The sequence below is a fragment of the Leptonychotes weddellii genome, chromosome 4 (assembly GCF_054177405.1).
Source record: "Leptonychotes weddellii isolate Sample4059 chromosome 4, ASM5417740v2, whole genome shotgun sequence".
Lineage (NCBI taxonomy): Eukaryota > Metazoa > Chordata > Mammalia > Carnivora > Phocidae > Leptonychotes > Leptonychotes weddellii.
In genome coordinates this window covers 113,097,743-113,117,714 of record NC_138372.1, presented here as the reverse complement: position 1 = coordinate 113,117,714, position 19,972 = coordinate 113,097,743, and the positions used below count along the sequence as shown (strand labels likewise).

Genomic DNA, 19,972 nt, shown 5'->3' with positions numbered 1-19,972 from the left:
AGTATGCTTTCAGAAAATGACGACACCCAGAAAAGACAGTCAGAAGCGTGTGTATTTATTTTATGGCTCCTTTTCTAATTTCCAGTATTTCTTCAAACACTAAAATCATGATTTATGAAGCACTGCAATAATAGAACAAATCTCTGCCTCTGAGCAGACCTAATAAAAATAATATTGCTAAATCATATCTGGACTATTTGAAAGGTTAAATCTTTTTATGTTAACAAGTTCTCTTAATAGGTTATATAAAGGTTCATTACGGATTCTTTGCAGCTATGAGGTGGCAAAAATCATTATAATAGGAAACTATTCACTAATTATCTGACCCCATTGTTGGCTCTCCCTGCTTAACACCAGAGTCTACCTCATTCATCTTGTCAACTAAATGTTGAATGTCAGTACCATAAAAACACAGACTGCAGAGAGAAGGCATAATCTTGGCAAAGATGAAAGATGACAGGAGGCCTTGAAACTTCCCCCAATCGTATGCAAAGCACTGACAGATGAAGATCTGACAAGAGCTAGACCCACTCACTGTGGAAGAAAATTGACAAGAATGACAACTAGATGGGCGTTTCATAAGAGAATGGTCTCAATATCAAAGGAGTGTCTCAAGAAAATGAATGAAGCATTTGAATATTCTTTCAAAAAATCTTTTAAAACTACTAGAAAAGTTAAACATGAAATGAAGAATACCACATCATTTTATCATATAATGTCATAAAATGTATGCCCCCACCCACAAGAGATTCAGCATTTGATTCACTCTTTTTGAGATTCAATTTATTAACTGAAGTTATAACCTAGATTCTGTCATATATTAGATAAAACTAATAACATAAATGTTCATTTTAATGAAGTCCCAATGAAGCTTCCCCCCTCCCACTTACAAAATTCTGTTCCCCTTTCTACGTAGATTGACTTTCAATGCTCTTTTTCCCAAACATATCCTTAAATAACAAGGGCTGTCTACAAATCAATTCTGCCTCAAGGCAGTAGACAAATTTGTATCTACCAAATCGCCTTGTAGAGAAGAAAAAAGAAACAGATCTCATCACAACCTCTGTTAGACTCACACTCATGAAGTAAGAGAACATGACTTGAAGTCAATACACTATCAGACACAAACTTAATCATATGTAAAGCAGCAAATGGATGTTAAAATGGTCTTGTACCATTATATTTCTCCATGTAAAAAGGTATCCAAGAGGTGTCAAATTTGTTTCTTTTTACTTCCTAAAACACAGTAACTATTTTGATCTTATTTTTTCCAATACCTTCATATATTATTAATTCTCCTTCTTATCTTTTAATATAATTTTTTTCAGATTTGAGAGATCTATTCCAAACAGGCCTATCATGGATGTAAAGCTGAATTACCAAGTGACATAATGCTTATTAATACTCCCTTGTCGATACAGTTCATTATGACTCCAAAGATTAGAGTTACCATTACAACACCATCAATCAGCCAAAAAGCAGACCAAGACTGAGACTGGTCCTGTTCTATGAAATGAATCAGTGACTCTGATTAAACAGCTAATGAACTTCCCTTTCCAAGCACACTGATCATTGCCCTACAATTACTTTTGGTAGAATATCTTGTGCAATGTACTATATGTTGGATAAGACATGAAACTGAGCTATAATAAATTATACTAATAAAAGGCAGAACTTCAAATATGAGCAATTAAACTCCAGATCTTCTGTAATGGCAGTCACTAGGTAAATGCTGACAAAAACCTAATTTCTTTAATCAACTTACTTTTAAATGGCAAGCAATCAACTTAATCTAAAGAATTAGCTAAGTTTTTATCTGTGTAGGTATAATATTACATGGTGACAAGGAATATAGGGTTTAGAACCAGTCTGTCTATTTTCATATTAAACTCTGCCATCCATTAGTTGTAAGCACTTGGGGTAAGTTATATGGCCCTCTTTTTTTAAATCTGTGTAGTGGGGATTATAATACCTCAGCAAACTGTTAAAGGCTCACCAAGTTTGCGTACAATGGAAGATCAGCCTTCCCTCAAAAGGAAAGTGGATGATTGGCAATCAAGGACCAGTGTCCTCTGTCCTAAGCAAATTTGCCCAGGCAAGACTAGAGGAATCTTAGATTTTGATCTTGAATCTTGAGTGATGTAATATAAGGGTGGAAAACATTTTTAGAGCCTATCCATTTTAGTTAGGGCACTGATGAGCCTGCCTACCAGCTTCGGCTGCCTAGACACCCTTGAGAGTGTAGCTTTTCTATTGATTCTGTGAACTACCCCATATCTTTTTAAATTAATTTTTCTTCTAGTTTCTGTGGCTTGAAACTATCTAAACTTAACTGAAGTGATAGAACACCTCCAGTAGACAGGTGCATATATTAGACAAACGGGAACTGCTCAAGGGTAAAATCCTACCACTGAACCAGAGCTTTAAAATACTGCTCATTTGCATAGCATTTTACAGTATTCAAAGTATCTCGTTTGACTCCTGCAATAACCCACATTGTATGTGGGAGAGGTCTGATGCACCATCCCAACTAAGGGTTAGAGTCCGGACTAGAGACGAAGTCTGCTCAAAAGTCAGGCTTTTGCACTATGTCATCTGATTTGGGAACCACAGATTTCAATCACTTGTTGACCTAAATTCCGCATAAAGGAATGTAATGATCATTTATAGCACAAAATACTAGGTAGGCAAGATACCTGACAGATTTTACGATAGAAAGCCTTCATTTGATTAATGGGAAAAAAAGACCCTGGATAATTAAATGACTTACTTGAAATAAATAATCCACCTAAAGTGGAAATAATGCAAATTCATGGTGTATCAGACTCAGATACCTACCATTCAAGAAATTTTAGTTACTGGAGCAAAGGTGTCATCCCTAAGGTGGTTGTAAAAGGTCTGCAGGAACTCGGGGAAGTAACTAGACAGGGAGCTGTTCCCTAGCCTTAGCTCAAGACTTCTCACCTCAAAGGCTCTTTAAGGAACTCTCTGTTCTTGGTGGACATGCCACCTGACATCTGCCCTTGGCCCTGGCCTAATCCCACTAGAGCTACTCTAAACATACACAAAACTGTCTGCAAGCTGAGCCTTAATCCTTGTTTGCAATTCAAAGAAAGCCCTTTATCCCCCGTCCCTCCCAGGGCCTGCATTCATCCTATAGAACTACCCCTTGGTCCTGGGCACCTTTGGAGTCCTATCAGAAGCTTCTCCTAAGCTTCCAGGAAGGGACCAGGCCTGAGTACTATAATAGCTTTCCCCACCTCTCTCCAAGGCGGTGGACTGAGATGGGGAATCAGATTCTTATCACAAGTTGCCAACCAGTTGGCTGAGCCTTCCTCCAAGCTGCATTCCCTCAACATCCCAAAACTCCCCAAAGCAGCATGGCTGTGCTGTGTCTTATGCAATCATATTCAAATCCGACCTCAGTAGAATCTGCACTGCTGCCCTTTTTGAGACCCAACACTCATATGATCTCCTCTGTGCATGCTAGAACTGTAGTCATATCTGATTTCCTGCAGCCCGTTTCCTCTGTCCCGATGCCCCATTTTCCTCTTGCGCTCTGTTTGTTGTAAATACAGTGAGGCTGGTGAGATTGAGGCACGCACTGTTACGGGCTGTATATGGACATAGTATGATCCACACACATTCTTCCTTTGAGTAACTGGCATGCCCAGTGCAAGAAATATCAACACTTTATAAAGAATCTCTTATTTCTGCAGTAGACACAATTTTTAGGATATACCTGAGGAGGAACAAAATTATGACAGATTCCATTTCCCTAGAGTACCGAGAAGAATCTGTGAGGTTTCGTTTTGGGAAAAGGCCTGGCAGATATCAATGAGAAACCTTGCAATTTAAAGCAAGTTCGGTTTTTCTTCCAATGCTCAAGTGACAATAGAACGACAAAAGCAAACTTCAGTCCATTTGTCTCAACCCAGCAGGACAACCACTCCCCAGGAAAGGAATTATCAACATGAATCATTTGTAAAACACACAACCATTTTAATTGACTGAAATAAGTAGCATTCATGCTGAAATACGAGGTCACCCTGGACACTTGAAATGAAAGAATATAGATGAGAAGAAAGCTTAGATCCCAGGTAGCATTTGAAAAGTTTCATGGTGAAGGGTGGATAAATAGGGGAATTCCCGGAGGTCAACGTTTGAGGTTTCTTTGCAGATCTGAGTGGGTATAATTTTAGATCTAAATGGAAACCAACATATTGAAGATATGAAACAAATCAGTCAATTATAACGTCTTAAAGATAAAAAGCAATCCACTTGACTTTGTGTGATACATTATTTGGTTGGAAACATTTTAAATCTTCTTTATACCTTTAAAAAAAATCTTAATTGCTTACTTTATAAAAATAAATTATCCTAGTTGAAAGCTCATGCTCTTCTCAGTTAAGCCAATTTAAAGACAAAATTTTAGTTTGTGCTTTATACAGCACTAAAATAATACGGGGCTCCAACCCCATGTACTAATGGGGATTCAAAGTTACCATAGATGAAAACATATTACAGATTCTGAATATCACTCTTCGTTTGCTTTATCATTTAAAAAAATCTTTCTCTAATGAATCATAAGTCCATAAAACTTACCATCTTGAATGGACCTTAAAAATCACATCATAGACGGTTCCTTCATTTAAGAAATGAAGAAATTCAAATTTAGAGATTAAGTGAGCTTAAAATGAAATTCCTCATCAAACACCTAATTTAGAATCTGAAAATAACACTATCATAGAACACATATGGAGCATTATTCCCCGTCCTTACTCTCTCCAGGATTCAGGCTATGTACTTATGGACCAAAGGAAGGCAGGAAAAAGGATAATCAAGATGCACAAATACTGAACTACCAAAGCTTATAACCCACACAGTATTAGATGGCTCTATCACAAAGCTTTCAGGTTGATGTTAAGTCAATTAACTGCCACTTTAAAGATATTTAAAAAATAATAATGACAGCACTTTTCAGAAATGGTTACAGCTCTCTGACATTATCTGGGAAAATGACCATTTATGGTTCCATCCAATGTCCACAATTCTACACACAGCATAAGATGTAACAAAACTATTTTAAGCTCCATTGCTGAGTAGAGTGAATGTACCTCCCAGCCTTCAATGTGAGACTGCCATTCCTCTAAGACTTCTAACTTCTCCATCTGCCTCTTGGCCTCGTTTATGTTAGAACAGACAGCTTTCATGGCTTGGAGGGCTTCCATTACTGCTGCATAGTCACTGTGTTTCCTCGGAGTCCGCTTCAGCAACTCCTGTTTATACACAAAAAACAAATCACCCTTTGATCTTCAGCTTTCTGGTACAGCAGGTTCAGACTGACCAGGAAATGAAAACTGCAGAAATCGTGAGAGCCACTTGCAGAAGTGACATCACAAACTCCACTAAGATTAAGATTAAAAAGGAAAGGTTGAACCAATGGATATGCGTCACTCTGATACACATCTTGCAGCTCCTTTAATTTTTGGCCTTTAAATTATTTTGTTTTCAGAAACTAAATTAGATTTCTCCTTTCAAATTGTCAAATATCTCACCGGCAGCATGTAATTTTTTTATAAGATTGACCGCTGTTCCAACAGAAATACAACTTTATATGTCTTCCTAGAGTCTTTAACAGAACAGTAAGCCTTTAAATAAATATGTCCCATAATTTCAAAAATAATTTAAATGCCTTATTTTCTAATACACTTTTGAGAAACTATAAAAACATGTCAGAAGTAAAGCAAAATTTTTAAATAATGTCTTACACTCTAGCAAAATAAATTTATAAGTTCCACGATACTCCATCACTAAAGGAACAATTTACGCTATTTTCACCAATAACTCAGGTTCATTTTCTGCAATGAATGAATTGCCATATGCCCCTCAAGAGCTTTTTTTTGTTTTGTTTTGATTTTGGGGTTTTTTTTGGCATTTTATGGTTTTTTCCATTCAGGATATCAGAGCAAGAGTGATCTTTAATCTTTTAAATATATTAAAAGGTTCTGTTTGTTGTTTAGAAGCACAAAATTAAACATATTCAGCCACTGTCTAGACAGTTGTGACCACATTGCTTTTTAATTAGTCATTTGTTTCTTTACTACAGTTGCCATCATCATGTAACTAACACAATCACAGAAATCCTGAGGCAAGTCTTCAAAAGAATTTCCTTAATTCTTAACATACAGTGGGAAAATATGCAGTTGTTATGCTCTCTTGAGGTCTGTTACTGTTGAAAATGCTGTCATACCCTTTGACCCTGCATTCAGTATGTTCACACTCCATTCTGTGGAGCTAACACCCAAGACAAGATTTAAAAACTTATGTTGGGGTGGCGCCTGGGTGGCTCAGTCGTTAAGCATCTGCCTTCGGCTCGGGTCATGATCCCAGGGTCCTGGGATCGAGCCCCGCATCGGGCTCCCTGCTTGACGGGAAGCCTGCTTCTCCCTCTCCCACTCCCCCTGCTTGTGTTCCCTCTCTCGCTGTGTCTCTCTCTGTCAAATAAATAAATAAAATCTTTAAAAAAAAAAAAAAAAACTTATGTTGGGGGCGCCTGGGTGGCTCAGTTGGTTAAGCGACTGCCTTCGGCTCAGGTCGTGATCCTGGAGTCCCGGGATCGAGTCCCGCAGCGGGCTCCCTGCTCGGCAGGGAGTCTGCTTCTCCCTCTGACCCTCCCCCCTCATGCTCTCTCTCAAATAAATAAATAAAATCTTTAAAAAAATAAATAAATAAAACCCTGTGCTGCTTGGCCAAACCAATAATTTCAAGTTCCACAAATACGACCTTTTCTTTAACACACAGCCTAATCCCCTAATGTTTTTCTCTGAATAAATAAAACCATCCAAAATCAAAGAGATTATCAGCACAGTGGTACAACAACAACAAAACTATCAACACCAACTTATCTACTACACCAGTGAATAGTTTCTTCACGTTTCTTTGTGAAGATAATCATCCAAAGAGGGGGAAAGATGTCATCTTTCCACTTCTCGAAGGTGCTCTGAGTTGATCTTTTTCTTCCGAAGCAAGGATGTGCCCATGATTCTATCTTTTGAGAGGTCAGCTCAGCCAACCCCATCCGGTGGTCATCCCTATCCAGAAGCTATTTAGAACAAATACCTAGCATGATGTGTTTCTCTTAATATCACTATCCCTTCTGACTCTTAAAACAAACAAATGCCCGGGATTCCAAAATCAGGTCCAGGAATAGCTGAAGCGATCTGAGTCACCAAGTCAGGAGTCTGAAAGGACTCTCAGAAAGATAGGAGTCAGGTTTGCACCAAACCTCCTGACCTTCTGAAGACCACACTAAAGCTCTGCAGAACTGGAGATACCCATGTTAGCTTCTCTCTATGGCTTAACCAAGCAATTTTAACTTGCTTTTTAATAAGGAGAAATTGTTTTCAAAGAAATTTTAACAAAAACCCAGTTATGCAACTCACGGAAGTTGTAGTTAAAAAAATGTATTTTTAGCTCAAATTCCTTACATTTGTTTCTCAAAAAGTAAATCAATAAGAACACCAGTTAATATGTGCATAGCATATTGGAGTATTTTAAAAATTTAGAGAGCAAGTAGTAGTTAATCTATTAAAATAAATCAGAATCAAATATATTTGAGTAATAATAGCTAACATATGGAGTACATGCTGTGCTAAATGATTTGCATAAAACAGTTCAATTACTATTTTTTTTTTTTAATTTATTTGAGACAGAGAGAATGAGAGAGAGAGAGCACATGAGAGGGGGGAGGGTCAGAGGGAGAAGCAGGCTCCTTGCTGAGCAGGGAGCCCGATGTGGGACTCGATCCAGGAACTCCAGGATCATGACTTGAGCCGAAGGCAGTCGCTTAACCAACTGAGCCACCCAGGCGCCCCTCAATTACTATTTTTATGTAATACCTTTTCCATATGCATATATATGTATATACACACATACACAAACAGATATACATATCCATTATACACATTCTTACAGATATATGCTACAATTCCATCATCATTATTTCTGTTTCATTAATAAAAAGCCAAGGTTTTAAGGGGTTAGATTATGTGTTCAGTCACACAGCTAGTAAGCAGAATACTTAGGATTTGAACTCAGAGCTCATGTGCTCAACCACTATCCCAAACTGCCTATCCTGCTGTTATAGTTCCAAAACCACCACTTCCAGAATTGCTATTCTAATCTATTCGCATGCTTTTGCAGTACAAGCATAATTAGCACATTATAATATGTTTTTCACAATAACACTTTTGGTCATTGTAATGAGGCAATGGGCCTACGACCATTAATGGGACATATCCTGTCATCCAGAGGCAGCATTTGCTTAGCACTGTCATTCTACGTCCTATCATTTATTGTCCCACGTGACCCATACCATTCCCTATAATACTGATTCAAAAATCAAGCTCTGAAATTATGTAATCTTCACTTTAACTTCATTAGCATCAAGAAGACACCAATGTTAGGGGAAGTCAAAAAATACACCAACAGTAGATTTACTTAAGATAAAGAACCCTGTAGATAAAATGCGATATAAACTGGTCATAAGGTACTTAATGGGATCTATCTTGAAACTAATGCATTTACTCTAAATAAAACTCAAACAAGTATGTTTTCTACAAAGAGCACTAAAAGTCTCTTTTCCCAAAAGATTTGTTTCCTAATCCATACATATGTGACAAAATAGCTATTTTCCCTAGTAACCATGATCTGCCCTTTCTTTAGAAAATCAGATTATTTAAAACAAAAATTTTTTAGGGACGCCTGGGTGGCTCAGTCGTTAAGCGTCTGCCTTCGGCTCAGGTCATGATCCCAGGGTCCTGGGATCGAGTCCCGCATCGGGCTCCCTGCTCCGCGGGGAGCCTGCTTCTCCCTCTGCCTCTGTCTCTCTCTCTGTCTCTCATGAATAAATAAATAAAATCTTTAAAAAACAAAAAAAAAACAAAAATTTTTTAAAGACCATCAGCAAAATATGCAGGTACAAGGAAAATACTACAGTGAAATAAACACATAAAATACCTTCAAAAGGAGAGGGTACTTGCAAATTCTTTGTATTGGTGTTACTAAATATCCTTCCAGGGGAACATCTGTGTTCTTCCGTCCTCCAAGTAGCATGCAGTTCTGCAGTGGAGATAAAAATAATTAATTACGATTTTTTAAACCTGAAGCCATGAAATTTTCTTCTATCATAAAATCTTCTGCTAAAACTTGTGAAAGCCTGTCTCCATACAGTTTCTTTCTCTGAGATGAGCCCTTGCAATCACAAATACCATTTACAGAAGACAAAGAGAAGTATTTTTCCATTTCGTATTAGTTATAGAAACCAAAATGTTTTGAATATTAATTATTATATATTCTCCTGACTATGAAGTCTGAGGAAAAAGAGATAGGATAGAGACGGAGGAATAGATAGATGAGTGGGTAGATGGATGGATGGATGGACAGACAGATGAATGGACTGATGGATGAATAAGTAATAGACACAAAGATACACAGATCAATCCTACTTATAAAGGGAGTTGTGTTGTAGTTGAATTGTGGTGTTGTGTTGTGGGGTAAAGAGCAGGCCTAGAGACAACTGGGTTCTATACGTGCTTTGCCACTGACTAGTGATGTAACTTGGGTTGATTTCAGAATGCTAGTTTTCCTGCCTGTAAACCTGTCAAACTGTCATGTTTCAACGAAGTGATTGCTAAGTCACTTTCAGCTATAACACCTCACCAATGAAACTGGCCAGCCAATCTCAGAGAAGGAGGTCAGATATGATCCCCAGAGAGGCAAGATGAATGGAGAAATCTCAAAATCAGCAGAGTAAGATGAAATAGAAGAGAAAATCAACTCTCATTTAAAAAAAAAAAAAAAAGCCTGAAGCATCTGGTCTTTGGTTTATAGTTTGACCATCAATAAAAAAAGGTTTGAAACTTGTGCCAAATCCTGCTTCTGCAATGTCTATCAGAGTAACTGGCAAAAAGAAAGCAGTTAACAAATACGTAGTAAAGGGAGAAAAGGGCCCCTCAAATATCATACTGATGATTCATCAACCTTTAGACCACCATTTTAAGACTACTACTGTCCTATATTCATTGAGAAGAGAGACCAAGTGCTGAGCAGGAAAGGATGAAAAGGAAAGACTGAGGGTAGCAGAACAACCGCCCCACTGACCTGAGCAACTTGGCTTTAGCAGCAATTTGTGTATTCAAGTCAGCAAAACTAACACCATGACTTTAACTTCACCCAGGCACTTTAGAAGACGGGGCAGCAAAGAAGCGTTCTGACTCAAGCATGCTCTTTGAGGGCCTCATCCCCTATTGCAATCAGTTTATCAAAATATTCTTTCCAACTCTGCATGGTATTGTCCCCAGGGGAGCCATGTGAAACACATCTATGTACATCTCACTATATTTCCGGTGATGTTTCAGTATCCCTACACAAGTTAGCACCCCTTACAAATGCGGCCACCGCCTTTACCTAGCTCTGGGTTGAAGCACCCTAAGAAATTCATGACGGCTTAACACACTGTTAATTCCTTGTCTAATAGTACGGTATAGATTATGAACTGTCTTCATAATAGCAGACATTGGTTGCCACTTTAGACTGGCTTATGAAAGCCAGCTCTCTCCTAATGTGTACATAAAGAATGTCTTCTCCCTGAGCTCCCAGAGATTTCCCTGATGATGACAACTTATTGAGGTGACAGCATATATCCAAGTACTCCAAATAATACCACCACCAAATCTGTAAACTCTTACCGGTTTTCCCAAGGGTGACTGTTATTATCCCCATTTTATGGAGATGGAAAATGACACCAGCAATATAATGAATTTCCTAAAGTCATTCGGGTAATTAGTGGCCACTGAGTGCCAGGGCAGGAATTATAAAAGCCCAGGTTTGCTACCAGACTGTGCTGTAGGATCATCTAAAAACCAGCACTCCTCTGAGACTACTGGCAGGGCTTGACACAATTCAGTCAATAAACTAGACCAAGGCAAACAGTCAGCTCTGCTGAGAGTGAAATGGATTCACTAAGACGACAAAGTTCTAACACTTTATATAAAGGGCCCTAAAATTTTAGTGGCATAGAGCTTCTTCTGGCTGTGGCAGAGAAAAGGGATCAGTAAATCCTCTTCCCAAAAAACAACTAATACTCAGCAAAATTGTCAAAGATATCAATTTCAGGGCTCGGGAAATCAACTAAAGTCAAACAAAAAATTGAGATGTGTTTATTCATGAAAAGCTGCTGAATTTTCAGGTAAGAACGGTGGGAGTCTATGGCATCCTCACCTGAGCTTCTCCCACCTTCCCCCTGCCTCCCCCTCCCCCACCTTCCCCAGCGCACCCTGAACAGTGGCTCTATTGTGGTGGCCCCATGACAGGGGCCCTGAAAACCGGATGGGGCTTCCAGATGGGGCTGCAGAGAATAAAAGTCTCACACCTGGGGGTGTTGCCAATAAAATGAGCACACTCCATAAGAAAAATGGAGAATGCCCACAGTTCTGTTAGCCTGAGATTGCAGCCCTCCTTGGAGCAGGTGCCAGACTGTGCACATGCAGAAAACACCCAAGGGGAGGGAGGGTATCCCCAGTGAAAGAAAAATCCAGATCTGACTTGAAAACTGCCTGCCCTCTGAATGTCTCCCGCACCCCCCAAACTCACACATAGATCCACAGACAAGACAGTTAACTGACAAATCACCAACTGAACTAAGTTAAACAGTCACTGGAGTGACCCCTAAAAAGAAAGGCTAAATTATAAAGAGTAGAGATAACAGCTGCACATACAAGAGTCACAGGTCCTCAAATCAAGTCCAGGAAAGTTACTAAAAACAAAACAAAACAAACAAAAAACAATAACCAACTTCAGGAAATAGACTTGATAAATTAAGATGAATATTGTTCTTAGAGCAATCACCCCCCCAAAAAAACCTAAAATACGTAGTTTAAAAAAATCAACAGTGGAAGTAAAATAGTACACTAAGGAAGGTAAAGGAGGAACAGAGGAACAACAACAACAAAAGAAAAAAACACATACAGAAAAAACGATAAAATGGTACATGTCAATACAACAATATCAATAATTACATTAAAGATCAATGAATGGAACACTCCAATCAAAAGGCAGAGATTGTCAGGCTGGATAAAAAAGCAAGATCCGTAATGACGTACTATACATTGGCTAACTGAATTTAAATAAAATAAAATTTTTTAAAAAAGCAAGATACGACTATATACTGTCTTCCAGGGGCATGTTTTAGATTGAAAGACATAACTAGTTTGTAAGGAAAATAATGGAAAAAGATATAACATACAAACAGTACAAGAAGTGTCATGGCTACAATAATATGAGGCAAAATAGACTTTAAGAAAAGAAATATCCCTAGGGACAAAGAAAAACATTTTATGATCAATAGAAATATAAATACAAGCACTTTCAATGAATACATATTTAACAACAGAGCCCCAAAACACTTAAAACAAAAACTGACATAACTGAAAGGCAAGACAGACAATTTAACAATTATACCTATAGATTTCAATATCCTACCCTCAGTAACTGACAGAACACCTAGAGGAAAGGACAAAGAAGACAGAAACAGCACTATGAACAAAAATGACCTAACATTTATAGAACACTCCGCCCAACAGCAGCAGAATATGCATAGTTTTTAAGCACACATGGAACATACAGAGGAAAAAAAAAAAAAACAAAAACTCCAGGACAGACCATATGCTAAGCCATAAAAATGCCTTAAAATGATTTAAATATGTTCTCTGGCCAGAATGGAATTAAATTTAAAAAATCAACTACAGAAAAAAATTTGGAAAATTCCAATATTGGGAAATAAAATAACAGAATGTTAAAACTGATGCTAAGACTTTACCCTACCTGCAAGCTCAAAAGTTAACCTGCCAGAGATTTATGGGTGCTGGAAGAACACATGACACTCCTAGGCCAGAGCTATAGGACTTTTTTTTTTTTTTAAAGATTTTATTTATTTATTTGAGAGAGAGAGAATGAGAGAGAGAGAACACATGAGAGGGGATAGGGTCAGAGGATGAAGCAGACTCCCTGCCGAGCAGGTAGCCCGATGCGGGACTCGATCCTGGGACTCCAGGATCATGACCTGAGCCGAAGGCAGTCGCTTAACCAACTGAGCCACTCAGGCGCCCTATAGGACTTTTTTTTCCTTATAGCAATAGCGGTAGCCAGAGTATCACTATTTTGGGGCCAGTTTCCCACGGCTCAGTTCCCACATCGCAAAACAAGGAAGACCAGGTGGCCCATGCACATGGACACCAGGAGAGGAGACCTGAAGCGAAGAAACGTGTATCTTTCATGAGGGCAGCCGGCGTGACTGCCCGCCTCTTAGGAGGAAGAGAATATCTCTACCTTCTGAGGCTGTTGGTGATATAAACATCCTTTAAAAGATCGGCCAGAACAAAGGCAGTCAGTTCCTCTGCTCAGAAAATGTGCAGGGACACAAGTCCCATGCAGAACTGCCTTCCAAGACAAACTCTAAATAAAGAATAGACTAAAGATATTACAAAGCAAACTAGACATTCTCGAAAACTGAATGAAAATGAAAACACATGTCAAATTTTATGGAATAAAACTAACGCAGTGTGTAGGGCAAAATTCATAGCTTTAAACACCTATACTGGAAAAGGCAAAAAGGTCACAATAAAAACTCTTAACAAACTATGAATATAGTAGAACTTCTTCAAGCAGGAAAGGACATCTGCAAATAAACCTACAGCTAACATCACATTTAATGATGAAAAACTGATTTCCCCCTAAGATCAGAAACAAGGCAGGCATGTCTGTTCTTACCACTTCCATTCTACATTGTACTGGTTCTAACCAGTGCAAAAGCCCAGGTTAAAAAAAAAAAAAAAAAGACATCTATATTGAAAAGGAAGTAATAAAACTGTCTTTACTCTCGGATGACACGATCCCATATGTAAAATATCCTAGAGAATCTACAAAAAAAAACCTACTAGAACAATACATGAATTTAAACCACAGAATACAAAAATATACAATAAACAAAAATAAGTAAAAGTCAGATGTTTATATGGTAGCAATGAACAATCCAAAAAAATGAAATTAAGATCATTCCAATTACGACTGCATCAAAAAGGGTAAAACACTTGGTAATAAACTTAACAAAGTATAAGACCCAAATACAGACTTCTTAAATATAACAAAAACATGTTCATATGGAAAAAATTTAATAAATCGGACTTCAACAAAATGTAAGAATTTTGATTTTCAAAAGATAACATTTTTAAACGAACAAACCACACTGGGTGGAAATATTCACAAATTATATATCAGATACAGTAGCTGTCTCCAAAATAAAGAACACTTATAGCTCAATAAGATAAACATCTCAATTTAAAAATGGACAAAAGATTTGAATAAGCATTTCACCAACAGGATATGTGGAATGGCTAATAAGAACCTAGAAAGCATGCCTGATATCACTGGCCATGAGAGAAATGCAAATAAAAATAACCTTGAGATAAACTACACATCCACTATCACAGCTATACTTGGAACTGGTAATACCATGTGTTTGCAAAGATAAAAAGAAACTGCAATCATCATACATTGCTGGGGCATATGGCACAGTCACTTTGGCAGTTTCTTAAACATAAACTTACTGTGACCTAGCAGTTCCACTCTTAGCATCTACCCAAGAGAATGAAAATTATTCACACAAAAACTTGCACGTGAATGTTCATCTCAGCATTGTTTATAAAATAGCTCAAAATGGACATTTCCTGACTTTTCTGTACTAATAAATATCTCTCTCTGAAATGATCTTCAAGGTCCATTATTAATCATACTTGCTTGCTGACCCAATGTTCATACACTGGCAAATAGATAAACAAAATATGGTATATCCATACAATGGAATACTATTTAGCAATAAAAATGAATGGCATATGGATATATGCTATAATGAGGATGAACCTCAAAACATTTTACTCAATAAACGAATCCAGGCAAAAAAAAGTACATTGAAGGATTCCATTTATATGAACTATCCAGAAAAGGCAAACTATGGAGATCAAAAGTAAATCAAATGATTGCCTAGAGTTCACAGTGGTTGCAGAGTGGGCAGTGAACAAGCATGAGGGACTTTTTGGGGTGCTGGAAATCTCTATAACTGGATAACGGGGATGGTTGCTCCACTCCACAATTTGCTAAATATTATTGAATTGTACAATTATGATGTGGTCCTCACTGGCAATTGTCCAAATTACTACCAAAATATGCATTTTGGAGAAATTAAATATATATTCTTGTTCTTTCTGTGAAAAGTGAATAAGGAATGTATGTAGAAGAAAGGTCTATCTTTAAATTTCTTTTCTACAATACCCAGGATCTGTTTCCTTCCTGTGACCGCCCCACTTACAGCTCTCTTAGAAAAAGTAAATGAAACCCTAGGGAGCTGAGGGATATAAAAGCGATGATGAACTCTGGCATAAACGTCTTCTCGCACTAGGAATCTGTGGTTCTCACAAACAATTCATAGTCAACCAGGAGAGGGCATTATCAGTGTTTTCCCATGCACAAGCTTCTGCCAACTCTCCCTTCTTACATTTATCAAAGGACTCTAGTCTCCTAGCCTGGACACATTTAGAGCATTGCTCCACGAGTAGTTTTTACACCACACTGATGCTAGTCGTTGGCTCCTTAGTGAGCCTATCAATAAATCACAGCATATGGTAACACTTAAACATATACTTACCAAAAGAAATGTGCGGATTGTTCTTATTTTGTTAAGTTCAAGAAGCAATTTTTGTGCCTTCTCATGGTTACTACAATATTCATCGTAGATACGAAACTTGTCTTTCTGTGAATTTGAATAAGGATAAGTTAGAGTCATGTTAGTAGCCATTTGGAAAGATTAACCTGTGTGATGTTTGTGGACAAGCTTTATGTGTCCAAAGTGTTTACTATATTTACTATATTTTGGGAGCTCTACAGTTTATTTATCAATTTTCTCTGATCCATGAAGAATAGCCTAGGAAAAAAGATAGCTTATATTAACTAGAGTCCAATATGATGTATGCAATAATAAGTAAATGAACCAAACAGTAGCAAATTACAGAGAAGAAAGTACTTAGCTTTCCTGAGAGGATTCAGATACCGCTTTAAAAAAAAAAAAGTAATACCTGAGCAAGGTCCAGAGAGATGAATCAATCCATCATTCCCAGGCAGGGAGAGGGAAGGAAGCATTTTAGGGAGAGGGAAGAGCATGTGCCAGATCATACAGGAATAGAGAGACCTAGTATCCTGTAGTTTGTATGCACCAATCTGGACAGTTGTGTTTATGAGGGACATGGACAAACAGGAGAATATCAAGCAAAAAGTGACTAAGATAATGATGGACTTTGGAGACACTACACATGAGAGGTCATTTCAAAAAGAGATATTTGTTAGTATAATAAAGTAAGGAAATGGTAGCTACTTTTAGATAGCTGTCATATTGTAACAGACTTAAAACTCTATGTAGCTCCAAAGCACAAAACTAAGACCCCTGGGTAGAAATTGCCAGGGCAATCAGTGATGGGCAATGGTAGGCAGATTCAGGATTAACATAAAGATTCTCTAATGCTTGGAGCTGTCACTAAAAATGATCAAGTTAGGAACAAAATAAACAACCCTCACATTTGCAACAGAAGAGGTACTTTTGAAAAGGGAGTAATTTCACCATCATGATCTCTAAGTATCCTTCCATCATTAGATTTTCTCTCAGTGGCTAGGATTAGTATCTATCAAAGCAGTACCAATAAGAGGAAGGCACAGAAAATGTATCGATCAAATATTGGAACAGAAGTGTGTCCTCTGAAATTTCCAAGACATGCATTTGGAAAGCAACACTGAGTGCTATTTTATATAGCCAGTAGAAAATATACTGAATTACTTATTTCAAGAGATGGTATGACCCAGAATGAAACACACTTCAAAAATAGTTTAGCTAAATTCATGGATGACAGATTCATAGTGTGTTACTGAGGAAATGGATGTCAGGGTGCAAGATTCCCATGTGCGGCCCTGGACTAAGAAAGCAAATGCTCCAGCTGGCAGAAGATTTGAATTCTTTCATGAAAAGGAACAGTCTGGATTAAGTGGACACAAACATGCATGGTTTCCAGTCATGCCCAAAGAAAGCATGGCTTGATCTTCCTATGCCAAGGAGCTTCTCTCCATTTAATATTAATTACCTTTATGAAATATTTCCTGATTATAAAAAGAACATATGCAGCGTCTGCTCACTACATATAGAAATACAGACCTAGAAGCTACATATCATTACCTTTCTAAAGGCTAAACAGAAATAAAAATAAACAAAAATTGATTTCTATGATAAAATACTCTTATGCATTTTTAAATAAAAGATTAATTATATAGCATTTTGGTAAAGAAAGGAATTCAGGTGGGTATTCTGAAAATTAGCATCAGTGGAATGGTATAAATAGCACTTTTTTTTTTTTTTTTTGGTATGAATGCCCTTTAGTTCTGAAAACAATTTTCATTTTACGGGTGTCTTTTTACTTTATAAATCAATTGCACAAATAATTTCAACTACCATGTCCAAAGAGACGGAAATGATCACACGAGCGTGACGTGTAAGAAACAACTGAGGACTGGCTGGTTTTTCTTCTGCACCACTCAGTACAACCTTCTGAGAAACCATCCTTGAGAAACACTGAGACTCAGGCATCTGTGTACCTAGAGTGACACGGCTGATTCACCTGCAGGCTTGTCACCAGTCGATTAACAAGGGAACATTCTGACTCACAAAAGGCTCATCATGCCATTATAAGAGTAAGGATTTTCTGCCTCAAAAGGGATATGCTCTATGTTTGAGAGAAACATAAAAATCCATTCATTATGAACAGCCTGAATATTCATTAGAATTCAAAGCTACAGAGGATGCGAAGAACTAACTTGTTGGGAAAAAGAAAAGGCTGTTTATTCTTCACTGAATAAAATGGATCACCCCTTTTCTGGCTCTCAGTGGAAGGTTTCATTGGCCTTAAAAGACCCCAAACTTTTGGTGTTACATTTTACTTCTAATGCTGAATTCTCACATTCTACTGTGCCAAAAGCTAAACCTTAAAATCAGGAGTGGGGGTGGGGAAGAGCTTTTAAAATAAACAGAAATTGATCCTACAAAGTGAAGAAAGCAGGTTCCCACTTCTTGTTGAGCGTTAGGTTCTGGATGTAGGCATTCTTCCACGACTTTTAAAAATTCCTTATGTACAGCGAGGATATCTTCAATGTTTGAGAACAGCATCTGCAAATAAATGTAAGTAAGTGTAATAGTGAAGCAGTTTAAAAAAAAAAACAAAAAAAAAAAACCCACAAAACTCCATGAGAGTACAGCATTCTCTCCCCAAGCTGAAAACTTTGGGGCATAGCTATCCTTCCCACCTGCCCAGAGGGCAGAGCTCCAATTTTGTCTGGACATCCTTTCCACTCCCACACAACTCTGGGAACCAGGAACCTATTCCTGGCTCTCAGGAAAAGCCTGAGTGACTAAATCCAAGCATGACAGTCCCCACTCCATTAGTGAGAATGGGTGGCAGATAACCTAGTGCAGGCGGACTTGCTGGCAGGCTTTTGGGGGCAAGGGCTTCTTTGCTCTCTGGAAGGGCATCCTGGAATGGACAGCCCTCTTCCCCTCTGGAAAGGGGCTGTGTCTGAAGTGACAGCTGGGCAGCTACAGGGTCAGCGGCGAGAGGAGCCAGACAAGGGGCAAAGCGGATAACCTGGATGGCAAAGTGAAGAGCTAGACAGAACCTGGCAAACTTATTGATCTCCCTGAGTCACAGGTCCTGAACCTTCTCTTCTGTCTGGAGTCCCCAAATGAGAGCCGAAGTATCTTCAAGCCATTTGAATAATAAGTGTCTTTTGCTTGCAACCTAAAGCATACAAACTAAAATGCTCCCATGGTAAGGAGAATTTGAAAGTTAGTATTTAATTTATGAAAAAATAGTCAGAAGGGCCTATAAAAATCCTTGGGAATTTTTTTTAGTAAAATAAAACGGCAAATCAGCACCAAAAATAAATATCAATGATAATTTATACAGTTTAAATGAATAATGATGGTAGTACAATTAATTTTCATTTACCTCTTTCCCCTTTACAAAACTCTTCATCATTTTCCTTCCCTGCAGCCTCAAAGGAAAGGCTTATACATTTGTTTCTGAGCTGAAGATATTATGCAGACGTTTTCTGCACCATTGAACCATCCAAATCGTTTGTTCTTGGTGATCAGAGACTGGTAGTCAAATCTGTCCACATCTTGCCTTCCCAAGACGCCTCTGGCAATGCTCTCACACAGGCTCTGCCCCCACCCCCCACAGACGCTGAGATTCTCAGTTGTGGGTTTGTTTTTCTTCCTCTTTTCAAACTGTCCTAAGGCCTTGGCAAAAAATTGCTCCATGTCTTCTACACCATCCTCATCACCCTGTTTCTCTTCCCAAACCCTCATTTCCCTTTTTCTCAGGGTCGCCCATTTAAGTGACTGGCGCAGAACTTATCCTGGAACAGAGGAGAAGCTGAAGAGCCTAGAGTAACATCCCACAGATGAAATTTTAGCTAAAGGGGAATGTGCACTTGGGTTGAGGGCCAACTGCGCCTCCTCACCTTCACTGTTTCTTCTGTTACATTTTTGTCAATTTTTGATGCGGCACACTGGTTCATTCGGTGTAAGAATGCCTGCATGAAACAAAAAAAAAGATATTGTGAAGGCAACATTAGGTTAATAAAATAACAGGGTGTTGATCAGAACTAAATTTCTTATAGGAAACCAGAGTTAAAAATCCAATAACTACTGAGAATAATAGTTTTGTGGTAAACGGTGAAACCCGGGTTCACTGTGGCTCCTCCCTGGGAATTAAATCCTTCAGAGTTTTGGGGCAGGACCAAAAGTGATCATGTATATATA

General features: G+C 38.1%; 1 protein-coding gene across 3 annotated transcripts in view; it reads right to left on the bottom strand.

Annotated features, from left to right (window-relative positions):
• The window catches only part of LOC102733166 (phosphatidylinositol 3,4,5-trisphosphate-dependent Rac exchanger 2 protein), a 197,125-nt gene that overhangs the window by 112,248 nt on the left and 64,905 nt on the right, over positions 1-19,972 (bottom strand). For all 3 annotated transcript variants that reach the window (XM_081816086.1, XM_081816084.1, XM_081816085.1), the window contains exons 2-6: positions 19,672-19,743; positions 18,194-18,316; positions 15,761-15,865; positions 9,022-9,123; positions 5,118-5,279 (exon numbers count right to left, since the gene is read on the bottom strand). In XM_081816086.1, the coding sequence (XP_081672212.1) occupies positions 5,118-5,279; positions 9,022-9,123; positions 15,761-15,865; positions 18,194-18,316; positions 19,672-19,743 (564 nt within the window). The remainder of the gene's footprint in view (positions 1-5,117; positions 5,280-9,021; positions 9,124-15,760; positions 15,866-18,193; positions 18,317-19,671; positions 19,744-19,972) is intronic.